Below are 22,786 nucleotides of genomic sequence, written 5' to 3'. Positions count from 1 at the left end.
TCCTTTTTTGTATGTGGTATATCACAAGCATGTCCTTTAGTAGTAAAACTTTAATAAATCACTCGTATCATGTAAAAAGAACAACACTATAAAAATATTTCCAGTACAAGATTACATTATCATTTTCTGTTAGTGATGATGCATAACATTATTTTATCGTATATAAGGAAGAAAAAAAAATAACTTGAGTTTACTAGGAGGCGTGAGTATCTCATGCGCACCACTAAAAAATCTCGTGGTAAAGACTTAGAAACTCGTGGTCACGACATAGTATCCGTGCGCACGAGATAAATAAAAATGTACAAATGTCACATGCATACTAGCGTATTTATGGGTTGTCATTTCATTGAGAATATGATGAGTAAGCTTTGTTTAAAGATAAAACAAAGCAATGGAACCACAGGAATTGTTTATAAATATCTATTATGACCCAGTTTTTTTCACTGCAAGTATATCTAATAAAATATTGGAAAAACGAAATAGTTTGAGAACGCAAATCAAACAGATCAATGTATCTAGAAAATTAATTCTTATTAAAATTATATCACAGAGTACACTGGGAACACACACAGAAAAATTAAAGTAAATGTCAAAAGTTAAATGATACAGATTTTAAAGTCTCTTATATGCAATCCTCAACCTTTAAAAATATTTAAACTCTAGAGCTGAAAATGGTTTCTTGCATTGTTTGATAATACAAAAATTGTCATTTTTTGATTTCGTAAATCCCAAAACAGATTAAAAACTTAAAGCGCAAAACAACCGATTTTCTATTTACATAGCAGTTCTTTTATTGATTTAAAAGAAGCAGTAAAATCTTGAAATAGTGTAAAGCTACAACTTACAAAATATACTATAAAACTCAAAAACGTTACAATCATGTGATAATAGTTTTGTCTCTGTTATTTGTTGCAAACGAATTTTGTACTTTTGATAATGACTGCATGTATAACTCTCAATAAATTTCCATATGTTCATATACATCCAATAAAACAATGTAATCAGAAAAAATTTAGCATCGTCGTGCATATGGATAATATAAACATCACGATGATCCTGTATTATAAAGTGATAACATTATTTCTGTCAGCTGATAAAGTTTCATATCTAATATGTACAAGATAAAAAGTTTACTTATACGTGGCCACTTGAATTAAGTAAATGTACTTGTACAAATAATTTATATATGATTGATATATTTTACTTATATTTTGTATTAGGAGTATTCATTCTGAGGACAAATTTGTTTAAATGAAAATGAGAAGAAAAGCGTGACAAGTTAAAAAAGAGGTACGTTATTCTTTATAAAATTTATCACTTTGTAAGATTATCAATGAGTTTTTATAAAATGATCTCGATAGATGAAATTAACTGTTTTGTAAAGAAAAGGCAAAATACTGTCAAACGATCTCTAAATTAATGACTGTTCAAAGCTGCTCATATTTTTGTCTAAATGAATAAGATATATCTTCTTCATTAAAGTCTTTACTATTACTCTACTTTGTGGTTACTACTTTGGTACTTACAGAAAATATATCAGGACGATATCTGAAATGGAAGTAGCAAAACAGTCGCCGTGTAAGACAAGCCTTTTGACGAAGCTAGCCGACGACGTTAACTGTCTTTCGCTAGATGATTCAGCTACAACCAACTTTCAAGAATGCATTCAAAACATTTTGACAGTGAACAATTGAATAAAGAAGATGAAGTATGCCGTGATGCAAAATTCGCCGTTTCAATCAAATCCTTGATGTAATTTTCAAAAGGGGTTATCAACTGTATTGGAACAACATCAAAAGTGTCTGGTCAACGGATACTCGGGACTGTATGTAACGTCGCCACAACTGTAATTACATTTTTCTTTGCTGAGCAGGACGTGTCTGCATTTCTGATGACGCGTTTTGGTACTATTATGAATGAAGAGCTCAGATCAAAGTGCCTAGCATCATGCATAAAGATAAAACACTGTATCAGCTACATGCAAGGTTTACCTAATCCAAACAAACTCAGACCAAATGATAAAAAGATGCATCTTCTGCTAATGGCAACCGATGTTCCAGTTCAAACAGGACTTGATGAACTATTATATCTGGGTGAAAAAATAAGAAAATTGTTAAAATCAGCAATACAAAATATGAACAACTTTGAAGATTTGATGAGAAATGTTGAATTATATTGTTGCCTAGCGACTTTTCGGGAACTATTTCTCATATACCGCTTTAGTTTTCAGTCCATGTTAGAAGTGAACGCCGAATCTGTCAGGAATGTTATTGATGCACAACAGGAAAATGATCAGTCTGTTCTCGAGTTTTTATACAAACCTACAGTGGAAAATGTGAAATTGTTCTACGAAGTACTACAAGGTGACTGGCCATTATCAAGGGCATTCTGTGAAAGGCGTGGTCTTTTGGTAGAAGATTTGGTGGTTTTAGATAAAGGAGTGTATATAATTGAGTCGGTTGCAGACAAATCAAAGCTTTATACAATCAGCGACTCATATTTACGTTCTGGAAAGGTCATTGATTGCGTTTTTATGGAGTCAAGTCGTAGGAAAGGAAGAAATGTCTTCTCTTTTCAGACAGAGTCAAATTTTGTTGGTGCGTCAGAAAGCGCACGTCATCTTTGCTTGACAGATACAAAAGAATTCTGGAATGTATTGAAAGTGCGTGGGAATACATCAATAGGCAAAGAATGTTACATGATATGGTTAAAATCAGACATTAAGAAATGCCTGTGCCAAGAAAGGAAGGATTCTCGCTTCCTTGCCTTGCCTTTTGGTCAGCAGACAACATGTCTGTCAACGCCAAAGGATATAAATTCAAGTTTTTTATGGACAATCGAATCCTTATGAATTAAAAAAATACCACATGTAAAGAAAGAAAATAAAGCTATTGGCTACGTGTCATCACATTTTAAATTGACATACATGCCTATAATATGAAAATTTTATTGACATAAATACTTGAATTGCAGTTATGTAAAGGTTATCTTCGGTTCATGCATGGTCTTATTATCAAAGTTATGTTGATATATTCTAATTAAGATAGCATTTAAATATATATCAATATGTATAATGTATTAAATGTTTGCTGAACGGATGATAAACCTGATTTGTTGACCTATTGTTTGATCTGTTTTGTTGAAATGCGAATAAATCAGTATCTTGAATACATGATAGATTTACGTTGTAGCGTTTGGTAAAAAAAACTACCCTGCGAAAAAATGTTAAACCCGAGGTCGGTTCTACTCACTGGGGTTGATTTTTTTACCGGAGGCCAGCACAAGTAGCTGAGTTATTTTCAATATTGTTGTGAATTTATCTGTGATTTAATTCGAGGTGAGCATTACTCAGTATTATTTTCCAAAAGTATACCTAATGAGTGATTAAGTTCACTTTTAACAGAGTAGTATTCATAGAATTGTTTTTAGTCGAAGTGGGCTCTTACCAAGTTATATACTACTTAGTGACTCATGGTCATGGACACATCCAATCTGACTAAAGTTCCGATCTACTTATTTCTTTTATGTACATCTGATGACGACCGTATATGTTTTACCTTCTTTGTAATTCAGATTACCCTTGGAAGCTAATTTTAGCCATGCAATCCAACCGGTTTTTACATAGGCATTAGAAGAATTATCGAAATACCGTTATTCGAGGAGGTTTAACAAATTGTTGACTTTGGTAAGGAAAAACATGTTTGAAGTAGTAATTAACACATTAACTTGAAATAATAAGAGTCAATTTTTAAAAGGGCAAGATTGTTTAGTCAGTTTACATGTCGGCTATATGGACAACGCACCATGTTTGTTCTCGAATCGGGAAAATTACCTACGCAGTATTTTTATTCCCAGGGTTAAAATTAGAAACCACATCGCTTTCAAAATTATGAAAGCTCGCCGATGACTTGCTGTGTAAAAATTATGGTCACCAGAAATGACTTAGTATTTGGTCACAGTTAGATCTAAAAGTGGAGCGTTATTTACAGCTGATAATCAGAGTGGGACACATTTCGATTAGTTCTGTTCTTTATGAGAGCATGTTAATGAAATATATTTACACCCTTTTTATATTTTGAGTTGAGTTTAATAAGATTATTCCCATTGTAAGGCTTTTTTCACAATAAAAGTGGTTATTCGGTTATTTTTGAAACACGGAGAGGAAGAATAGCCTGAAAATTTGCACACAAGTTCTTGTTATTAATCAAACTGTATAAAGGTTTCTTAAAATATGTCCAGTCCTGTACTATATGTCAAACCACCTCTATGTACACACCTATAATATACATTCAAAATTGAACTCCTTGCAGCCATGATTGTTAACAGAATTAGGCAAAAAGTATGTGAATTGCCAGTGAATTGAAATGTTTTCATGAAATAAATTGAGAAATTAAGGGAATGTAAATGAAAATCAGTTACTTTATAAAAGTAATGTACTTTTGACACATGCATGTAATTTAAATATATTTCTTGTAAAATCTATTTATATTGAATCAATATATCTAACACGAACTCAGTTTCTCTATATTTTATACTAAACGCTAGTCTCACTAAACAATAATTAATGGTATTTGTATGGGTATTACACATATCTTATCCAATAATATTTGCTGGCTTTATTGATACAAGTGTTGTCTACTCGTTAAAATTCTGGGGGAAATTCCTGCTCAAGCGTTAACATTATTTTGAATGATTTGGGAATTGTTCTAAAGACTTTTAAAGCAGTATCAAATAAAACTTGACATTGATTAAAGAGGTCTTGTTATTCATTTTTTCTCTACAGCAACTCCTTAAAGACTGACTCTTGGGAATTAGAACTAAAATGTAATATTACATGTGATATCACTCTTATCCATTTAAAATGCATGTTTCATTGCTATTTTTGTCAGCATGTCAACAAAATACTGCATTTATAAAAAATTTCTAAATCCAAACTTAAATTCACCACTTATTGTAACGTTACTGTGTTTTGCATTGTTGTTATTGTAAGTTTACCTAGTCTATGTCTTGGTTTACAAGCTGCATTCAGTGATCCTTTCTTCCTTGAGAAAGTTTACTCTCATATTTGAAATGTCCGAACTTTTAACGAAAGCAGTGAATTTTGACGTTATCAACGTTTTCTTATAGTCAGCATGTTTAGTTTTACAACAAGAGCTTCACATTAATTACAAAGTCTTTGCGTATAGCTTTAATTAAACTCATTGATAGCGCAAGAGTAAGGCTGTGTTGGCATCCGCAGTTACGTCTCCTATGTATTGTGCATTCTCTTATTATGCTTAATATTTTTGGGTTCATTTTTTATATATGTATGTAGTTTTTAAAGATAGTAATCGTTTATAATTAAAATTATAAAATAATATAATACAAAAAATGAATTAATGATATCTTCGTGTTATCTTTATGAGTAACTTATCGTCGTCTGACTCTTAAATTGCTTTATCTCTTTTTTTTTATTACTGTATAAAATTTTGTCTCTTCCTCCCATACATGTTGTTATTAATATTATATACCCTAAAAATATTGTTCTTTATCCACTGTGTGAACACATGTATAGCAATTACATTGCTTTATCTACAGAAATGCAGTGAGTGATATAAATCTGACCAATCAAACTTTTGAAATATATCATGTGATTGCTACTTTACGTTAAGAGAGATACTCTTGGTAGTCAAGCTTAAACTGCTCTATCTCCCCTATATATCCAATTAAAAACTGTAGATACTGTAATGCAATACAAATTAAGAACAAGAATTCATGTACTCCATTTTCAAAGCAAAACACTCAATCGTGAAAAAAATAATAGAATCAAAACGAATAATTTTTCGAATTTAAAACATATGCAGGCGTTTTATGCAAAAGAAAAGCAAATTATAGGCTTGGTAAAATTTGAAAGAAAGTAGCTTTAACATCGTTCCACTCCTGCGACAAAATATCAAAAATACTTTTAAGTTAAACAGATTTAACTGATAACTTTTGTCATGAAGGATCTGGAAAAAAATTTCCAGACTTGTGTACCATTTGAAGAAGAAGAAGAAAAAAAAGTAGAAGAAGAAGCTTTATTCTTTCATAAATCTCACAATACACAATTGACTAATTCATTATAGACCATAGTCACATTTTTGGTATATACACTTATGAATTGATATTGGCATAAGTCAATAAATTTGTCAATTTAGATAACATAGTAAATGTAAAAACAGTAAGATGCAAAAAAACAGGATACACTACTCTTTCAAGTGCCTTGGATTTGTTATTACTTCCCTTACATTTCAAAATATCTAATACAAAAGAATATGTCTGAGACTAGGAAAAAAACGAATAGCTGTGGTCCTAAAAATGTGACTGTTTAAAAAATATTTTTTTTGTTCATAATTGAATGTTTATTAAGATTGATATAAAATATAAACTAAGTATAAAACATTATTTTGCATCTTCTTATTTTTGGTATTATTTGTATAAACAATTTCCTATCATATCAGTACACACTTACGTACGCACGTGCGTACAACCGCACGCACACACGCATACACACACACATTTTTACTTCTAATACTCTTATTACTATTTTCTATTTACAATTACATGGCAGTGCTGCGTGCATTTTCATTTAACTTGAAGATAAATAAATTAACGCCATTTGACGTCATATATATAACCATGAGTTTAATTAAAGCCATGATAAAATCAACAATTTTATGTTATTCTATACATGAAGTTTAACACATACTTATTAGTTGTCTTTCTATTCCTTTTCTATATTTATTAACATTAGGTATTTATTTAACGGTATGGTTTAAAACCAAAACTACATATAGATTTATAAAAAGTAACTCTTGTTGAGATATCAATCCTACTTAGCCATCCTTGTACAAAAACATACTTTATTCTTTGCTTAAGAATTCGTACAAGTATGTGAAAATCTTCTACTCCCTGTTCTAGCCAAACAAGATAAAAAAAACCCTAGTCTCGATAAAATATTTTTAACACATGAAGCCCAATTTGATTTTTGAGGCTGACTTTCCATGTCATTTAATATCATTTTATATGTATAAATTTATTCCCTATTTTTTCAATGTTCTGAATGTAAAATTTTAAGGTTAAAAAATACATCAGAAATAGTTATGGGTAATAATTAGAATTGTTTTCCATCATAACTGACAAGGGATCGTCTGAATTTGAATGTGTTCCACCCATTACCCAGACAATTTACGTAGCTGTTTTAGGATTAAAACTGGCCGCGCCATAGGGGCTAACATAGATTTATATTTGGAAATATGTTCAACTACTGATCTCTAATCTTGACAAGTAGCATTGTCTAGACTTGATATTTGAAACAGATACTGAAAACAAGTCTTTATTTTAGCTAAAATTGGAAAAGATCTAATAAAATATCAGGACTTTCAGACTTGAGGACGTTTTGACTTACTTGCCATTCAAACTTTTTTTATGAAACTGAATAATTTGATATGATCATATTGCAACAATATTTGTACATAATAAGTTTTTTTTTATTTTTAATTCCTCTCTTAATAAACTAGCCTCATCAAATGATAACACATGTATTTGATTTGGCTTAAATTTGCCTTTGCGATCGTGAAATTAAAGGCCCATAATGCCCGATAAATGCTTTTATTTCTCAAAAACTGTTTTGGTGATCTTATTTAGTTTCCAAAAACATACACACTGACTTATTACTTTAACTATCCTTTGCTACTGTTTCCTTAAATTTGGCAGTTATCACAGTGATTTTTGGAAGTCAAAATACCACTTAGTTATCATTTGTCTACTTTTATGACAAATAATTTCATATTCAGCGCAATTTTCTTCAAGTGATAAAAATCTTACATGCTCTTAAATCATTATAAACTCTGCCATGAGAAGGAAAATATATTTTGATACAGCCAAATAATGTGCCTTTTAAACCCAACAATTACAATGAAAAAAATAAGTTAAAAGTGTTTCAGCGACTTTAGTCTGTATAAAAATTCTTTTTGTAAAACTTTTTTATCAAACTTAAATTTGCTTCATTGCAACAAATTAGAACATTTCAAATTTCTATATAGTAACTTTTTTTAAGATAAAGAATTATTGTGTAACCATTTATTATAAACAAGTACATGTAAAATCGCACAGCACATTAGTATGATTTTCTGTTTTTAGCTCACCTGTCACAAAATGAAATTGTGAGCTTTTGTGATCAATTTTTGTCCAGTGTCCGTCCGGCGTCCTTCCGTAAACTACTTAAAACGGCATCCCCTCAAACTACACAGAAATGTTCATTTTGGGCCACCTTTAAAAATTGTTCAAATAATTTACTTCCATGCAGAACTCTGTTTGCTATGGCAACCAAAAGAAAAATCTTTCGATATCTTCTTTCAACAAAAACAAAGACCTAGAGCTTAGATGTTTCGCACGAAGCATCTTTGAGTTAGTGTTTACCAAGTTTGTTCAAATTAAAGACTTGGGGTCAAAATTGGCTCCGCCACAGGGGGTCACTGATTTTCTTATTGGTATATATTCGAACAAAAAATAAATTTTCTTTTAAAAACCCACAACGCTAGAGTCTAGATATTTAACATAGTAGGTATCTACCATTTTTGTTCAAATAAAAGCCCTGACATCATAATTGGACACACCTAGGACGGCCACTGATTTTTCTTATACGTACAAAGTAAAAACTTTAAAAATCTTCTTTTAAAAACCCAAAGAGCTAGAGCTTAGATATCAAGCATGAGAAATGTTCTTATGTGTGTCTACAAAGTTAATAAAATAAAAGCCCTGGGGTCAAAATTGACTATGCTGAAGAGGGTAATTTGTTTTCCTTATATGTATAAAGAAAAACTTAAAAATCTTCTATTAAAAAAACTCAAAGAGCGGGAGGTTAGATATAAGGCATGGGGAATCTTCTTATATGTGTCTACCAAATTTGTTCAAATAAAAGCCCTTTGGGGTCGTTGATTTTTCTCATATGTACACATCTTTTAAAACTGTTTTTCCATTAGGAATAGCAACCAGTAATGTTTTTACACACGTACTTTTTCAGAACCAAATATGATTTGGTGATATCAGTTTTAGATTTAGATTCTATATTCAGGTGAGCGATTTCAGAGCCATTATGTTCCTTTGTTGTTGTTTTTTTGTTGTTGTTTCTTTTTCATGTTTTAAAATCATTTGGTTAACTATAGCCATGTTCATATACTTGTTTGTATTCAATAACATAAGTGATCAGATATCGTATATTTCAATACTGTCTTCACCATCTCTGCTTATACACATCTTAGACATTTGTTGATTACAACAAACTGACCGAATTTTGGGTTTTTCAGTGTCAGCTAGTATGACCTCTCCTATCACCTCACCATTAGATGTAAACTGTAAAACATTATTGATTCATATCCAGATACCAACACACCGCCTGCTTCAGTAAGATGACAATAAATAGCCCATTGTACTTGTTCATCATTAAATGTTGTCACAATCTCACCATTGTTGTCTAGTACTATCAGTCCTTTATCAACAGCAGAAACATAAATCCTTGTAGCATCCTCACTGACAGCTAGACTTAATATGTTAAAGAAAAGTTTCTGTCCTGACTGGTCAGTACTAAACTGTTTAAGTTTCCTGCCAGTCACTGTGTAGATATATAATGATGTACCTTCATCTGAAATATATAAACAATCATTTGCATATGCAAGACCAAAACAGTTAAAATCAGTTATAATCTTGTTTGGTGTTTTCATTTGTCTGTCTACAGAAATAAAATGAATTTCTTGATGGGATGGTAATGCAACTGCTATTTGAGTTTCATTGATTTTACATATTTGGTATGGCTCTCCAGGTAGATTATAGCAGTCTGTGATGGTATAATTGTGACTATCTAACCGTTTCAGCTTGTTATTGTTGTAATCAGCTAGAATAATTTCACAACTTTCAATATAGCATGCGCTTGAAATATCACATTCATTTTCGTCAGACCTAACTTTGACAGCGTATGATTGTCCTCCTGTAATTTTGAGTAATTCGTCTACATTTTTTGTAGTTTTGTCTGTCAACATGCCAATTGTCTGGTTTTGTTTCAGGATTTGAAGAACTTTCCTGTCAGGTTTAAACTTTATGTCACTAACTGTTATCTTCATTCTGGAATCTTCTATAAATTTGTTGGCAACATTTTCAGCATCTTCCCCCATCTTCACATGAACAAACAATTCAGCTTCATTTGGGTTTGGAGAGGCTAATTTATCAATAAATGAAGTAACATTTCTTACATGCTCTTGTAGCTGTTTTAAACCTTCTTCAATCCTGCCTTCATGAAGTTTAAATTTATTTTCTATCTCATCTATAGATCTTTCTCCAGCCTGTCAAGTTGGTCATTAATGTCTTGTCGGAATTTACTTATATCGTCCAGTATCTCAGCTTTTCTTTTCAGAAGGTTCTGTTTATCATGTTGAAATTTGTCAGCTTGCGCAGCAAGGGCCTTAGCTAATGCCTTCAGCTTTGTTTGAATTTCTTTTGAAGCCACTTGATAAGATTTGTTTTGAATGAATTCTGGTATGTAGAATACATCTTTACATGTTCTGAAAACAAAAACAGTTTGTTAAAACATCTGAAGGAAAAAGAATTTGTTATATACTCTAGAAACACGTTTTAACAATTAATAAGTTATCTTATTTACTAAAAAGATTTCATTCTAAACAGTTAGTTTGCAGCTGAGTGGTTAGGTAAATATAAAAGCGTTTACCTGACGAGAAAATTAATATATTAACCTTTTCCTGCCTAAAAGAATGACTTAATGCGATTACTTGGCAAAAAAATAACAACAAAATGGCATTCCAGATTTCTTTTTTCAAAATTTAGAAATTGACTTGCCATCAGTTCTTGGTCAATGATCAATAAGCAAGCAGACACAAAGGATTTAAGACTGCTCATAGTATTTGAAATAAATTAAATGATCATAATGCTAAAAGTTACCTGTGATCAATTGCCATACATGTAGAGCAGTCAATAATATCATGATTCTGACAGTACATATCAATGTATTCATGACTGTGTCTGTCACATTTAATTCTCCACCGGAAGCCTTTCTGAAAAATATCTTATTTAAAAAATAAAATAAAAATCTATACAAACGTCTAAATATAGATATAGCTTGTCCTAATTCCATTTTTTAAAATAATTTCATAGTCATTTTGAAAATAATTGTAAGCAATTAAACTTTTATTCCGACTTTAACATTTTGATTGTCTCTTATACTGCCTTTTCAATAATATTGATTAAATCTTTCCTTTCTTCTTCACAAATAAATCTACTGCCAATAGTTTAAACTTAAATTAAGATTATGAATGTAGTTACAAAAAATGTAATCTCTCCCACAAAGTATTAACTACATTAAAATATTGATTTTAGATCATTGATCTGATGTGCTAGTTCAATGCATAATTGTCAAGTATAATAAAAATCTAATCTCCAATATGAAGTTGTTCTTTTTTAAATATTTGACAAGCGTTTTGAAAAAAAATAACTATAATATTGTTATTTAAACATATATTTGTTCCCCCACTATGGGGGATTTAAATTGAAATACATACAAAATATTTATTCACTATAACTGAACTTATTGCCAAAAAGATGAAAAAGATGGTTTAGGTAGTTGGCGAATTAGTAACTTATTGAATACAGTACTACTATAAAAGTACGCCAAAATTAAAAGGCTTTAGAGAAATAAGAATAAAAGTGTATCTTAGTCATACTGTGCATTTACCAAGGAAGAATAAACAAAGTAAAATTGACTGATACATGTACTTGAAATTTTAAGATGAATCATTTGAAATGAAGTCAGCTACATGAAAAACAAGAAAAATAAAGCATTGTCTACGAAAGACCGGTAGGGCCATTTCAACTTCATGAATTCTCGATTTCATCTTCATGAATTCACAATTTTAACTTCCTGAATTCCCGTTTTCAACATACGAAATTCACCAATTCACGATTTCAGCTTCATGAATTCCCGATTTCAACTTCATGAATTCACGATTTCAACTTCATGAATTCACTATTTCAACTTCACGAATTCACGATTTCAACTTCATGAATTCACGATTTTAACTTCATGAAGTTGAAATGTCCCTACCGGGCGTTCGTAATTGTCCGCACTACTTGTGAATACTTGTTAAATTGCTGCACTTAAATTATACAATATATTCAAATTCAAGTGCAGATATCTTAAAGGCAAAACTTGACATTGATTGAAGAGGTCTTAATAATCATTTTTCTCTACAGCACCTCAGTTAAGACTTAAATCTTTTATGTAATTTAACATGCGATATCATTCTTATCCCTTTAAGATGCTTGCTTTTTTTGTTGTTGTTTTTTTTTGTAAAATAAAAGAATCAAATTTAAAAATAGTTGACACCCGCGTTATACTTATTTTGATCCAAGAAACATCGTTTATTTACTTTTTAAAATAATGATGCTATATGCCATATATCTAAAATTCTGGCATTTTAATTGCAAAGAATAGAATAGTTTAGACTGTCCAAGTATTGAAAATAATCAATTACTTGGCAGCTTTGACCCTAGCGCCAAGACTTATTTAACTTTTATAGAGGTCCACAAGGCAATGTTACATGACAAAAATTAAAGTTTTGATCATTTAAGTTTCTGAGAAGAAAACATTAAAGTAATCTTCTTTTATAAACTATGTGACCCACGGGACGTAGCCAATTTTGAGCATGATGTATGTCATTTATAGAATACAGGGTTATGCTTGGTGCCAAATATCTAAGCTCTATGCACTTATACTTTAAAGAAGAACATTTTAAAATATGTTTACAATATTAGTCTTTGCAAACTAATTTGCCTGAAGGGCGGACCATTTATAACTCCAGGGTATATTTCATTTAAATTTTAGAGGGGTCCACAAGGCTAATCTCTGGACGTTTTGGTTTTCCAAAAGAAGATTTAAATGCATTTTCCTATGTCTATAAAATGTACGTGACCCCATTTTGACCCACTGGGTATGATTTATAATATTTTGTAAAGGACTATAAGGTTATGCTACAACCACAATATAGATGCTCTGAGCATCGTAGTTTCTAAAAATCATTTTAAAGATTTTGTTTTTTTAGTGTATTCTGAGATCCTGTGATCTGTTTTGCATTTGTGTTTGAAAAGAGTCTACTAAGGATAATTCCTGTGCAGTTTGGTCTAAATCACTATGTCATTTAGGAGGAGATCTTGTTGACAAATCTGGAGAAAGGGTGATCCCTCGGAAGCATTAATAACAGCAAAATTAAATGAAACTTGCAGACTCGGTTTGATTGAGTCTGTACATAAGGGCTTAGGAAAAAGTGTACAATCCCCATGCCTTCTAGCACCGGCTTGAGCGATACTCCATTTTCAACAATTAATGTGCTAGCATAAATAATCCCGAAGGACCAGAAAAATTTAACAACACTGAAGTGAAGGACGAATGACGAATGACAGACATCTTGCTATCATAACATCTCACATTTAAGCAATTTGTGATCAGGTAAGTTAAAGGAATAAAACGTAAGCTTAATTTAAATTCAGCACTATTGTTGTAAAAAACTGTTGCCATTTTTGTTGTTGTTGTTGCATTTTATCTCGACTCTGTCTTGGTTTACATGGCTGCATTCCGTGATAGTTTATCACCCACGAAAATTGATGCTTTCATACTTGAAACGTCCGATCTTTCCACCTCATCCGTGAATTTTGACATTATCAACATTATATTATGTCATTGTCATTATATTATAGTGACCAAGTAAAATTTAACAAGAGTTTTACATATTTTGCAAAGTCGTCTGTGCAAACAACTTATTATTGGCCGCCATACTAGCGCAATTAATAGAGTGTTTGGGCTATAAATTTGAAGTCATTATCAAACCTCGAGTTTATAGATTCGAGTTGACAACAACATAACTGTTTTACATATCTACTGATACTTCTCCTTTGTAACACTTGATACAATATGTAAGTTTAAACATTTTTATGATAAAATGATGTAACATACAAAAATGAATGAAAGCTCCGTTTGATTTTCGGCCCCCATTATTTTTATTTTTTTGGAGGGGGGGGGGTTGCATTAAGATTTACCCTTGTCCGGCCGTTCACATTATGTGTCGCATGTAGCTCAAACATTATTTGACCTAGAGTCATCAAACTTTACAGAAATGTTGATAAGCATGTGTAGTTGTGTACCTGGGTATTTTCGTGTGGATATATTTAGTATTTTTACAGTTATTGCCCTTGACTTAGTAAAAATTTGCAATTTTCAACTTGTGTCGCACGTAGCTCAACAAATTTTTGACCTAGAGTCATCAAACTTTACAGAAATGTTGAACAGGATGTGTAGTTGTGCACCTAGGGTTTTGATTGTGGATTTATTCTGTATAGTCAGAGTTATTCTGGTATTTGCATGTGTTTTTTCAGTTTAGTTAGAGTTATTGCCCTTGCTTTAGTATAAATTTGCAATTTTCAAATTGTTCATGCATAGCTCAAATAGTATTTGACCTGTATATCTGAAAGTTTACAAGAATGTTGGTCTGCATGTGTACTTATGCACCTTGGGGTTTAATTTTGGATTTATTCAGTATTTGTAAAGTTCTTGCCCTTTACTTTGCAAAAGACTTTTAGTTCTCCATAAAGAAGTTGGAAGGACGAGAGCTATTAGTGACCAGAAGGATACACAGACTTTAATCTCATACTTGGAGGAACGAAATCCTTTTATATTGAAACAGGAGTTACGTCACATTCAGTGTGAATGCATACCGAGCAGATATGATAGGCAAAGAAGTAGTGTCATCAACGGCTAGAAAGAATGCTTTTGAATTAGCTTTCAAGAGAGGTCAAAAAGCGGTAACACTAGATGTAGCTCAACAAATAAACATCAATGATGAACCACTTAAGGTTGACCCACAACTTCTTTTTCAACGATTAACAATTGCAGCACAGAGATTCAGTGATGTATTTACATATGAACTTTGTGGTGTACCTTCTTCTTTATTTAATTCTGATGGACTTATCAGGGAGTCACAGAAATGGCTTCTTGCAGAAGCGATATGGAATATTGGAGATTGCAGGCATGAGGCAAATGTTGATGAAAGTTTCAGATTTGTACTGGATGGAGGCTCATTATTACACCAAGTTCCCTGGAAGATCGGGATGTTGTTTTCAGACATTTGTGATACTTATGTTAGAAACATTACCAGCCGGTACCCAAATGCAGTCGTTGTATTCGACGGATATGCATCCGGGCCAACTACCAAAGATACGACGCATACACGAAAACTCATGGTATCACTGGGCCAAAGGTTGTGCTGATAGTTGATAAAGCTTTAGAATAAGCAGAGACCAATAATGTGGTCATTGTAGGCGAGGACACTGGCCTGCTAGTTATTGCATTGTATCACATAAATTCAACTCATTAACTGGTTGTTTTGAAGCCGGCAGCAAAACAGATGACATCAAAGGCAGTCCGTATATGGGATATTCCTAAGACCAAAAGGGTATTAGGCGGACAGACAAGAACATTGCCAGTTTTGCATGCAATATCCGGCTGTGATACAACTTCACATATTATCGGTATCAGCAAGAGTGCAGCTTTAAAGACTTTCCTTTCTAAAGCCGAAATAGTTAACCATGCCAGTGAATTTTTAAGAAATTTGAACAAATCTGAACAAGGAAGTCATCATAGAAAGCGGCGAGAAAATACTTGTTGCATTATATGGCGGACTTTATATTATTTCACTTTAAATGTCCCACTCCTTTCGCAATTGTATCCACTCAAGGTTTTTGTTTTTGTTTGGTGCCTTCTGGGTGCCCTTCTTGGGTGTGTCCGGGAGCAACGTCCTGTGAACGTTGCCTTTGCCTTGTTGACCTTTATTCTTGTTATTTCCGTTGAGACACTTGATTTGTTGCGTTTAAGAATGTTTTCGCAGGAGGTCATGTTCAGCACGAATTATGTTCAGGTAAAATCATTGCCCCCAACATCAGCTGCCGCTAAATATCACAGCATGAGGACTTTTTTTCAAGTTCATGAATGGATTAAAAGTGGAGAACACCTTTTGCCTACTGAATTGGGGTTCGAAATGAAAGATAATAAATTGATGCCCCAGAAAACAGATCGACCAGCTGCGCCTGAGAAGCTTTTGAAGATGGTAAAATGTAAATGCAAACAACAATGTGACACAAAGAGATGCACATATAGATAAAACGGTATAGAGTGTTCCGCAGGAACGTGGAATAAGCTGTACAAATGTAGAAAAGTTCACTGAGACAGACACTGATGTGGACCAATAGACTGAGCCTGATCTATTGATCTATATACTGACGTTTGTCCAAAATCTTATACTTTGACGTAGGTTTAAACAGTACCAAGTATGCAAATGGGCAAACATGCTTTTTTAATAACAGACTAAACTCTGTGTACCTTATAATGAAAGTTGAAAATACATTTACTTAATATTGTACGGCTTAGTACCGTAGATATTTTAAAAAGTAATAAAGGATATTGAATGAATGTAAGCTAAATACTTAACGAGTTGAATAAAATTATATTATTCGAGCCCATGGCGAGCATAATATTATTTTATTCAACTAGTTCATTAAATTCAGTAATGAACCTATATGCATATAATATTCTATTCATCACATATCCAAAAAAGAGACTGTTTAAAGTGAAAGAAAATATTTTTTCAGTGGCCCGCCGTTAGAGTAACGCTACTGTAACATGTAGTGCACCTTTACAATTTGTTTGTATAAAGCAAATGACGTCACGTCAAAATATATGCAATGTCGCAAAAGCGGCACGTGTATGTGATAAAAATGTTTCTAGTATAAGTTGACTTTGAATTAAAAGATTAATATGATAAATATAAAATTTGCAAAAATGGTAATTTTGTAACGTTTTATGTTCAACTGTAGCATATTCGAATAGAAATTTGATCTCGAAAAAGTCAAGGTCACCTATTGTGGCCCAAAGTCATGGTGATATTTTAATGACTTTAAGAACAATTGTGTAAGAAATTATTTAAGTAAATATAAAACTTAAATTATTGTCATAGATAATACAAATCAATTTTATATTTCTTTACATTGTATAAGATTACCCCACCCACTAGCTGTACATTGTTAATATAAATATTTGAATATATGCAAATGTTGTCGAAATGTATTTAATGTATTTAATTCTTATAACGTTGATATTTGACAGTTTTTCACATTTACATTAAATATTATGAGTGTTCTATTTAATACCATGTGATATATTTCAATAGAATGATGTCACTAATTGCTGGTCTTCAGCTATGCAACAAAATAGAATTACCCCACCCATTTTTAATAATTTAAAGAATCTAAGAAAGATAAAAGTAGTTTTTTTTTTAAATAAATACTTTCTGATTACTTTATGTTATTATAGATATAGAATAAGATATATTTTAATGCCTGTTATATATAAATTTATTAGAAAAGTGAATGTGTGTATTATTTTCAGTTCGATTTAGACAAAAATAAATACAATGATACTCATATATTTGATCTCAATTTTTGAAATCATTCCCCAACTTAGATTTTTCTAGACTTTCGATATGTTATACAATATAGGTCTGGGGTTACAAAACACTCAAAACGTTTTCTGTTGCAATTTGTTTTATGTTTGGCTGTATTTTGAGCTAGAATGACTGGACTACAACTTGTGACACATGTAGCCCAAAAGAATTTGACAAGAAATTAACAAAACAGTGGAGTGGAGTGTGGGGGCACTTGTGTCCAATGGACACATTTCTAGTTTTTGATTATTTTACATCGAGACAAATCGTCGCCTGACTCTTAAAATGTTGTTATATTTTTCTGGTCCTTTGGGATCATTGATGCCAGCACTATTAAGTGTTGAGAATTGAGTACCGCTCAAACCGATGCTAGGAGGCGTGAGGGATGTTGCACGTATTCATTATCCCTCATGTACAGACTCAATCAAACCGAGTCTGCAATTCTCTTGTTATTTTGTTGTGATGAATGCTTCCGAGGGATCACTTCATTTCCAGATTTTTATACTTCACAACAGAGGGATGTTGCACGTTTTCATTATCCCTCATGTACAGACTCAATCAGACCGAGTCTGCAATTCTCTTGTACTTTTGTTGTGATTGTTCTTCCGAGGGATCACTTCGTTTCCAGATTTCATCTCCATTTTTTATGAAAGTTTTATTTTACTGTATAAATTTTCGCCCCGACCTCCTATACATGTACATGAGAAAGATTGTGAATTATGACGTTATCGAAATAAATAATTGAATAAACGCTATAAAAGGTTGCTCTTTCTCCACTGTTTAAACACACGTATAGCAAAAATATTGCTCTATCTCCAGAATTTTAGTGATTGATATAACTTTGACCAATCAAACTTTTGAAATATATCACGAAATTACTGATTTACGTGAAGAATGATACCCTTGTAAATCAATCTTAAAGTGCTCTATCTCCCCTATTTATCCCATTAAAAAGTGCTGATAGCATAATGCCGCAGAAATTAAGAGAAAATGGTTAATTATTTACACCATCATCAAAGCAAAACACACAATCATAAAACAATAAAAACAAAACAAGTAATTTTGCGAATTTATTATATTTCCACAAATAATATATATATTTTTTATTATTAGAGTGAAAAGCAAATTATAGGTTTGTAAAACGACAGTAAAATTTGGAAGACGGTAGCAATACGACAGCAATAACATAGTTCCACTCGAGCGACGTTATACCAAAATGCCTAAAAAGTAAGATATTGTAACGCTTTCATGCCGGGCTAAAAATCGTGCTAAAATCGATTTTCAATTTAATGCTGAGAAGATTTCTAATAATCTTTTGCACTTTTTTCCCATTTTAAATGCATCACTTGATCTATGTAAGAATATCAAATTATATGTTTTCAAACTTTTGGAGCTACATAAAGTAATGTGTATATGGATATGCGTCTGGATTGTTGTAATGGTGCCTTGAATTAAGACACGGCATCCAAGGTATAATATTAGTTTTAAAAAATGACAGGTTATATGGCCCTATTTCAACAAAAATCTTTGTAACGAATTAATAAACAAGAAAGCATCATTTATAAGGAAGAAATTAAGTTTTCTTCATAAATTTACAGCAGCCGTATATATAAAACTATATTTACGTCACGATTATCCGATGAAAAGCGTACTGCATGTTTGAGAAATTTTCTGTGGATTAATTCAATATTTTTAGAGTTATTGTCCTTGACTTAGTTAAATTTTGCAATTTTCAACTTGTGTCGCATATAACTCAAAAAGGATTTGACATTGAGTCATGAACCTTTACAGGAATGTTGATCAGCATGTGTAGTTGTGCACCTGGGTATTTTCGTCTGGATTCATTTGGTATTTTTAGAGTTATTACCCTTGACTTAGAAACGTTTTGCAATTTTCAACTTGTGTCGCATCTAACTCAAAAAGGATTTGACATAGAGTCATGAAACCATACAAGAATGTTGTAGTAGTGCACTTTGGGTTTCGCTTCTGGATTTATCCTGTATTTGTAGAGTAATTGCCCTTGATTTAGTAGAAACCTTTTCATTGTGTTGTGTTATTTGTTCCTTGAGTGCTTGTGTTAGAATCAACCAAATTTACAGGACTAATGATCAACATCACTAAATTACAGGAATAATGATCAACATCACTGTGAAGCTATGTACCTGGGACTTTGCATGTGGATTTTTTTTTCAGTTTTGTTAGAGTTATTGCCCTTGTTCGTGCATAGCTCAAAAAGTATTTGACTTGTAGGCCTGAAATTTTACAAGAATGTTGATCAACATGTGTACTTATGTATAGTTCTTGCCTTGACTAAGTAAAAAATATTTAGTTTTCAACTTGTGGCACATGTAGTACAAAAATATATTTGGCCTACAGTCATAAGATTGACAGAACAGAGGCGTGTATGGGCACCCGTGTCCGATGGACACATTTCTAGTTATTATATAGACGATGGACGCCCTAAAGACTGACATAAATGTACTATCATATTGTAAAATCGGTCGTTCTTGCAGTAAAAATATTGAGATTATAGTTGCAATTGTTATTATACTCTGTTTAAAGCTGAAGAATTGTTGCCAATACTGAGTGCCTCCTTCACGATTGATCTTACAAAGGGTTAATAAGTGTACATTACACACCTCCTCTATTGTTTGTGACAGGTCTATATTTTTCGGATAGACCTGTTTAAACAAAAGAAAGTCCGTTATGAGGTCTATGTTCTAGTTAGACAGACCCGGTCATGAAAAACACGTGAAAAAATAGACCTGCCTATGCGCAGACAAAGAAAACATGAAACGCAATCAAAAATTTAAAAAATGAAATAAAATGTAAAAATTGTACAAATTCGGGATACATTTTTTAAACAAGATAATGTTTATTGAATGCACTTAGCAATCATTCCAGCATCCCTATATTAAATCTTTGAATAAAAATAATTGATAGCATATCAAAGTTAGGACACATTTAACATTTATTGATTCGCATATCTAACTGGTTCTTCTGTCATTAAGTTCAAAATATAAAAAAAATGGACGCTTCAAGTTCATTCATATGAAACTATAGCAGTAATCACAGCATATTTATAACGATTTTAAATCACCTAATCCATTACAATTTTAACGTTCTAGAAAATTCACAGTACATAAAATTGTACAAAAAATTCATATCGAAAAAATATACCAAATATATGTCCGTTTCACAACTTATCACCATTTCATATACGCTTTGCATTAGAAACTGCAGCTACCCACAGTTGATAGAAAAGTCTCTGGTAGCATTCCCACCTGCGGGATCAGTCAGATTGTTAAATACCCGTTAACCCCCGCCCACTCTCTTTGAGTTAGGCTTTATAGATTTTTCTATTAAACCGGAGAAAAATCAAAAGTGATTTCCCCTGAAAACTTTCAAAGCCAGGGCTTAGTTTCAAAGAATGCTACACAACAACGTTAAAGGAAATTTGTATTGATTGAATACAAACCTTGCTTATAGTGACATGCATATACAAGTACTTAATGTGGATTGGACTACAATGGGCACATCTTCTATTATTATTTCAAATATCGATAGAAACGATAGAAATATAATATCCGGATATCATTAAAATAATTCTTGAAAAAACATGTCAATTAAGTTATTAGTGATAGTGATTTAGTAACAAAAATGTTATGATGAACAATAATATTTTATTCTAGAACACTATATAATCTGCCATATAAAATATACGAGTTTCGGTTTATGTTTCTCACACTTGTCAACAATATACATATGTAAGTATTTCGTGGTCTGCTGGATATACGGAAATTACCCTTCGGACAGTTGCCACCTCGGAAGGGTCCCCCTCTTTGCAGTGGCTGTCATTTGCCCCCGCATATCTTTGGAAGTGTCGGAAATTTGCCCCCCCCCCCGCCTGTTTTAAAAACGTTAAAATATTTAATTGTTGAATTGTTTCTATCGCCTTAAAGCTGCACGCCTCCAGATGAGCCAAAATATTTAAAGAAAATCAATATTGAAAAAGTAATAAAATTTTAAGAAAGGTAAAAGCATTCAAGGAAGGTCCAAGTTATATTTTTCATGTAATATGCGGTTTACGAATGATTTTGCAGTATTCTATTACCATATTTCTACTGAGTAGCTAACGCAGTAAGGGCTACTTTTGCATATGTTGACGACCTTTTTAGTTATTTTCTTGGATTGTCAGTGCCGATTGCAATATGTAAATCACTTGTTCACCTTAAAATATTTTTTCCACAATTTTCATGAAAATTTACAGGCGTGCTGCTTTAAATACACAAAAACTCTCGCGCAAATTTGTGAAAATCAAAATAGCATAAAAATGAACTTTAATATTTCCATTGACATACAAAAAAATCTATACTCGAGATGACCTCTGACAAGTGACAAGTCGCAACAATAAAATAAAAGAGACATATGTCCTAGGGGGCAACTGTCCGGGGGCAAATGTCCTAGATTCCGCGATGTCTGATACGAAATAATATCAACATAATTATGCATTCTTTAACATACCTTCCATTTCAGACCTATTCACTTTTTTATTGGCATATTGCACATTTAGCTTTTTTTAATTATTATTTTAAAGCGAAAAACTAAGTTAAGATGCAAGATATGTATTGTATTTAAGTAGAGCATTGATTAAAGCTTACCTGTATATGCGCTGTGTTAATAATAATAGTTGTGCATTACATCAAATTATTGCTCAAGCCAATATAGTTTTACGGTGTGTAAGTTGGATATCGGCCTCGTACATCGATCTTTCTGTTTAGGAAAGACCTGGTAACGAATTTCATGAAACACATGAAATTCGTGACCAGGTCTTTCCTTAACAGAAACACCTCGTACTCGGTCGATATCCTATACGTAAAAGACTATTAACACAATGTAGTCAAATTAACATACAGTTTTATCACTTATCTGTACAGTGTTAGGGACTTTCTAAAACTGTTTGGCATGGGCATACAAATGTTCTCATAATGTGTTGAACAAATATTGTCAAAAATCATACATGCCTATTGTATTTGAGTATAAGTGTATAAATGAAAAAATGAACACATTATCATCACAACCTGCTCAGATATGACTTTTTGTGTTGTTAAAATGATGTATCTGTCATTGTCCAAAACTTATTTTAACACCTTTAATAACATGGGAATCATATATGTTGCATTGACTTGTACTGGAAAGATTTTTTTGCATCTTTT

The 22,786-nt window shown here is 32.1% G+C and overlaps 2 protein-coding genes across 2 annotated transcripts; one reads left to right on the top strand and one right to left on the bottom strand.

Annotated features, from left to right (window-relative positions):
- The first annotated feature begins 1,148 nt into the window (after positions 1-1,148).
- LOC132736094 (uncharacterized) lies at positions 1,149-3,163 on the top strand. Its single transcript, XM_060723169.1, has 2 exons — positions 1,149-1,290; positions 1,529-3,163. The coding sequence occupies exon 2, from the start codon at positions 1,892-1,894 to the stop codon at positions 2,849-2,851; it is 960 nt and encodes a 319-aa protein (XP_060579152.1). The 5' UTR covers positions 1,149-1,290; positions 1,529-1,891; the 3' UTR covers positions 2,852-3,163.
- Positions 3,164-7,546: 4,383 nt separating this feature from the next.
- Positions 7,547-11,068, bottom strand: LOC132736093 (uncharacterized). Its single transcript, XM_060723168.1, has 2 exons — positions 10,969-11,068; positions 7,547-10,574 (listed from the first exon to the last, which is right to left on the bottom strand). The coding sequence occupies exon 2, from the start codon at positions 10,185-10,187 to the stop codon at positions 9,351-9,353; it is 837 nt and encodes a 278-aa protein (XP_060579151.1). The 5' UTR covers positions 10,188-10,574; positions 10,969-11,068; the 3' UTR covers positions 7,547-9,350.
- Between the last annotated feature and the right edge of the window lie 11,718 nt (positions 11,069-22,786).

This window comes from Ruditapes philippinarum, unplaced genomic scaffold (genome assembly GCF_026571515.1).
Source record: "Ruditapes philippinarum isolate M1 unplaced genomic scaffold, ASM2657151v2 ctg5773_1_1_1_1, whole genome shotgun sequence".
Taxonomy (NCBI): Eukaryota; Metazoa; Mollusca; class Bivalvia; order Venerida; family Veneridae; genus Ruditapes; species Ruditapes philippinarum.
Note: the sequence above shows the minus strand (reverse complement) of the source record. Positions and strands in the feature narration are given on the sequence as shown.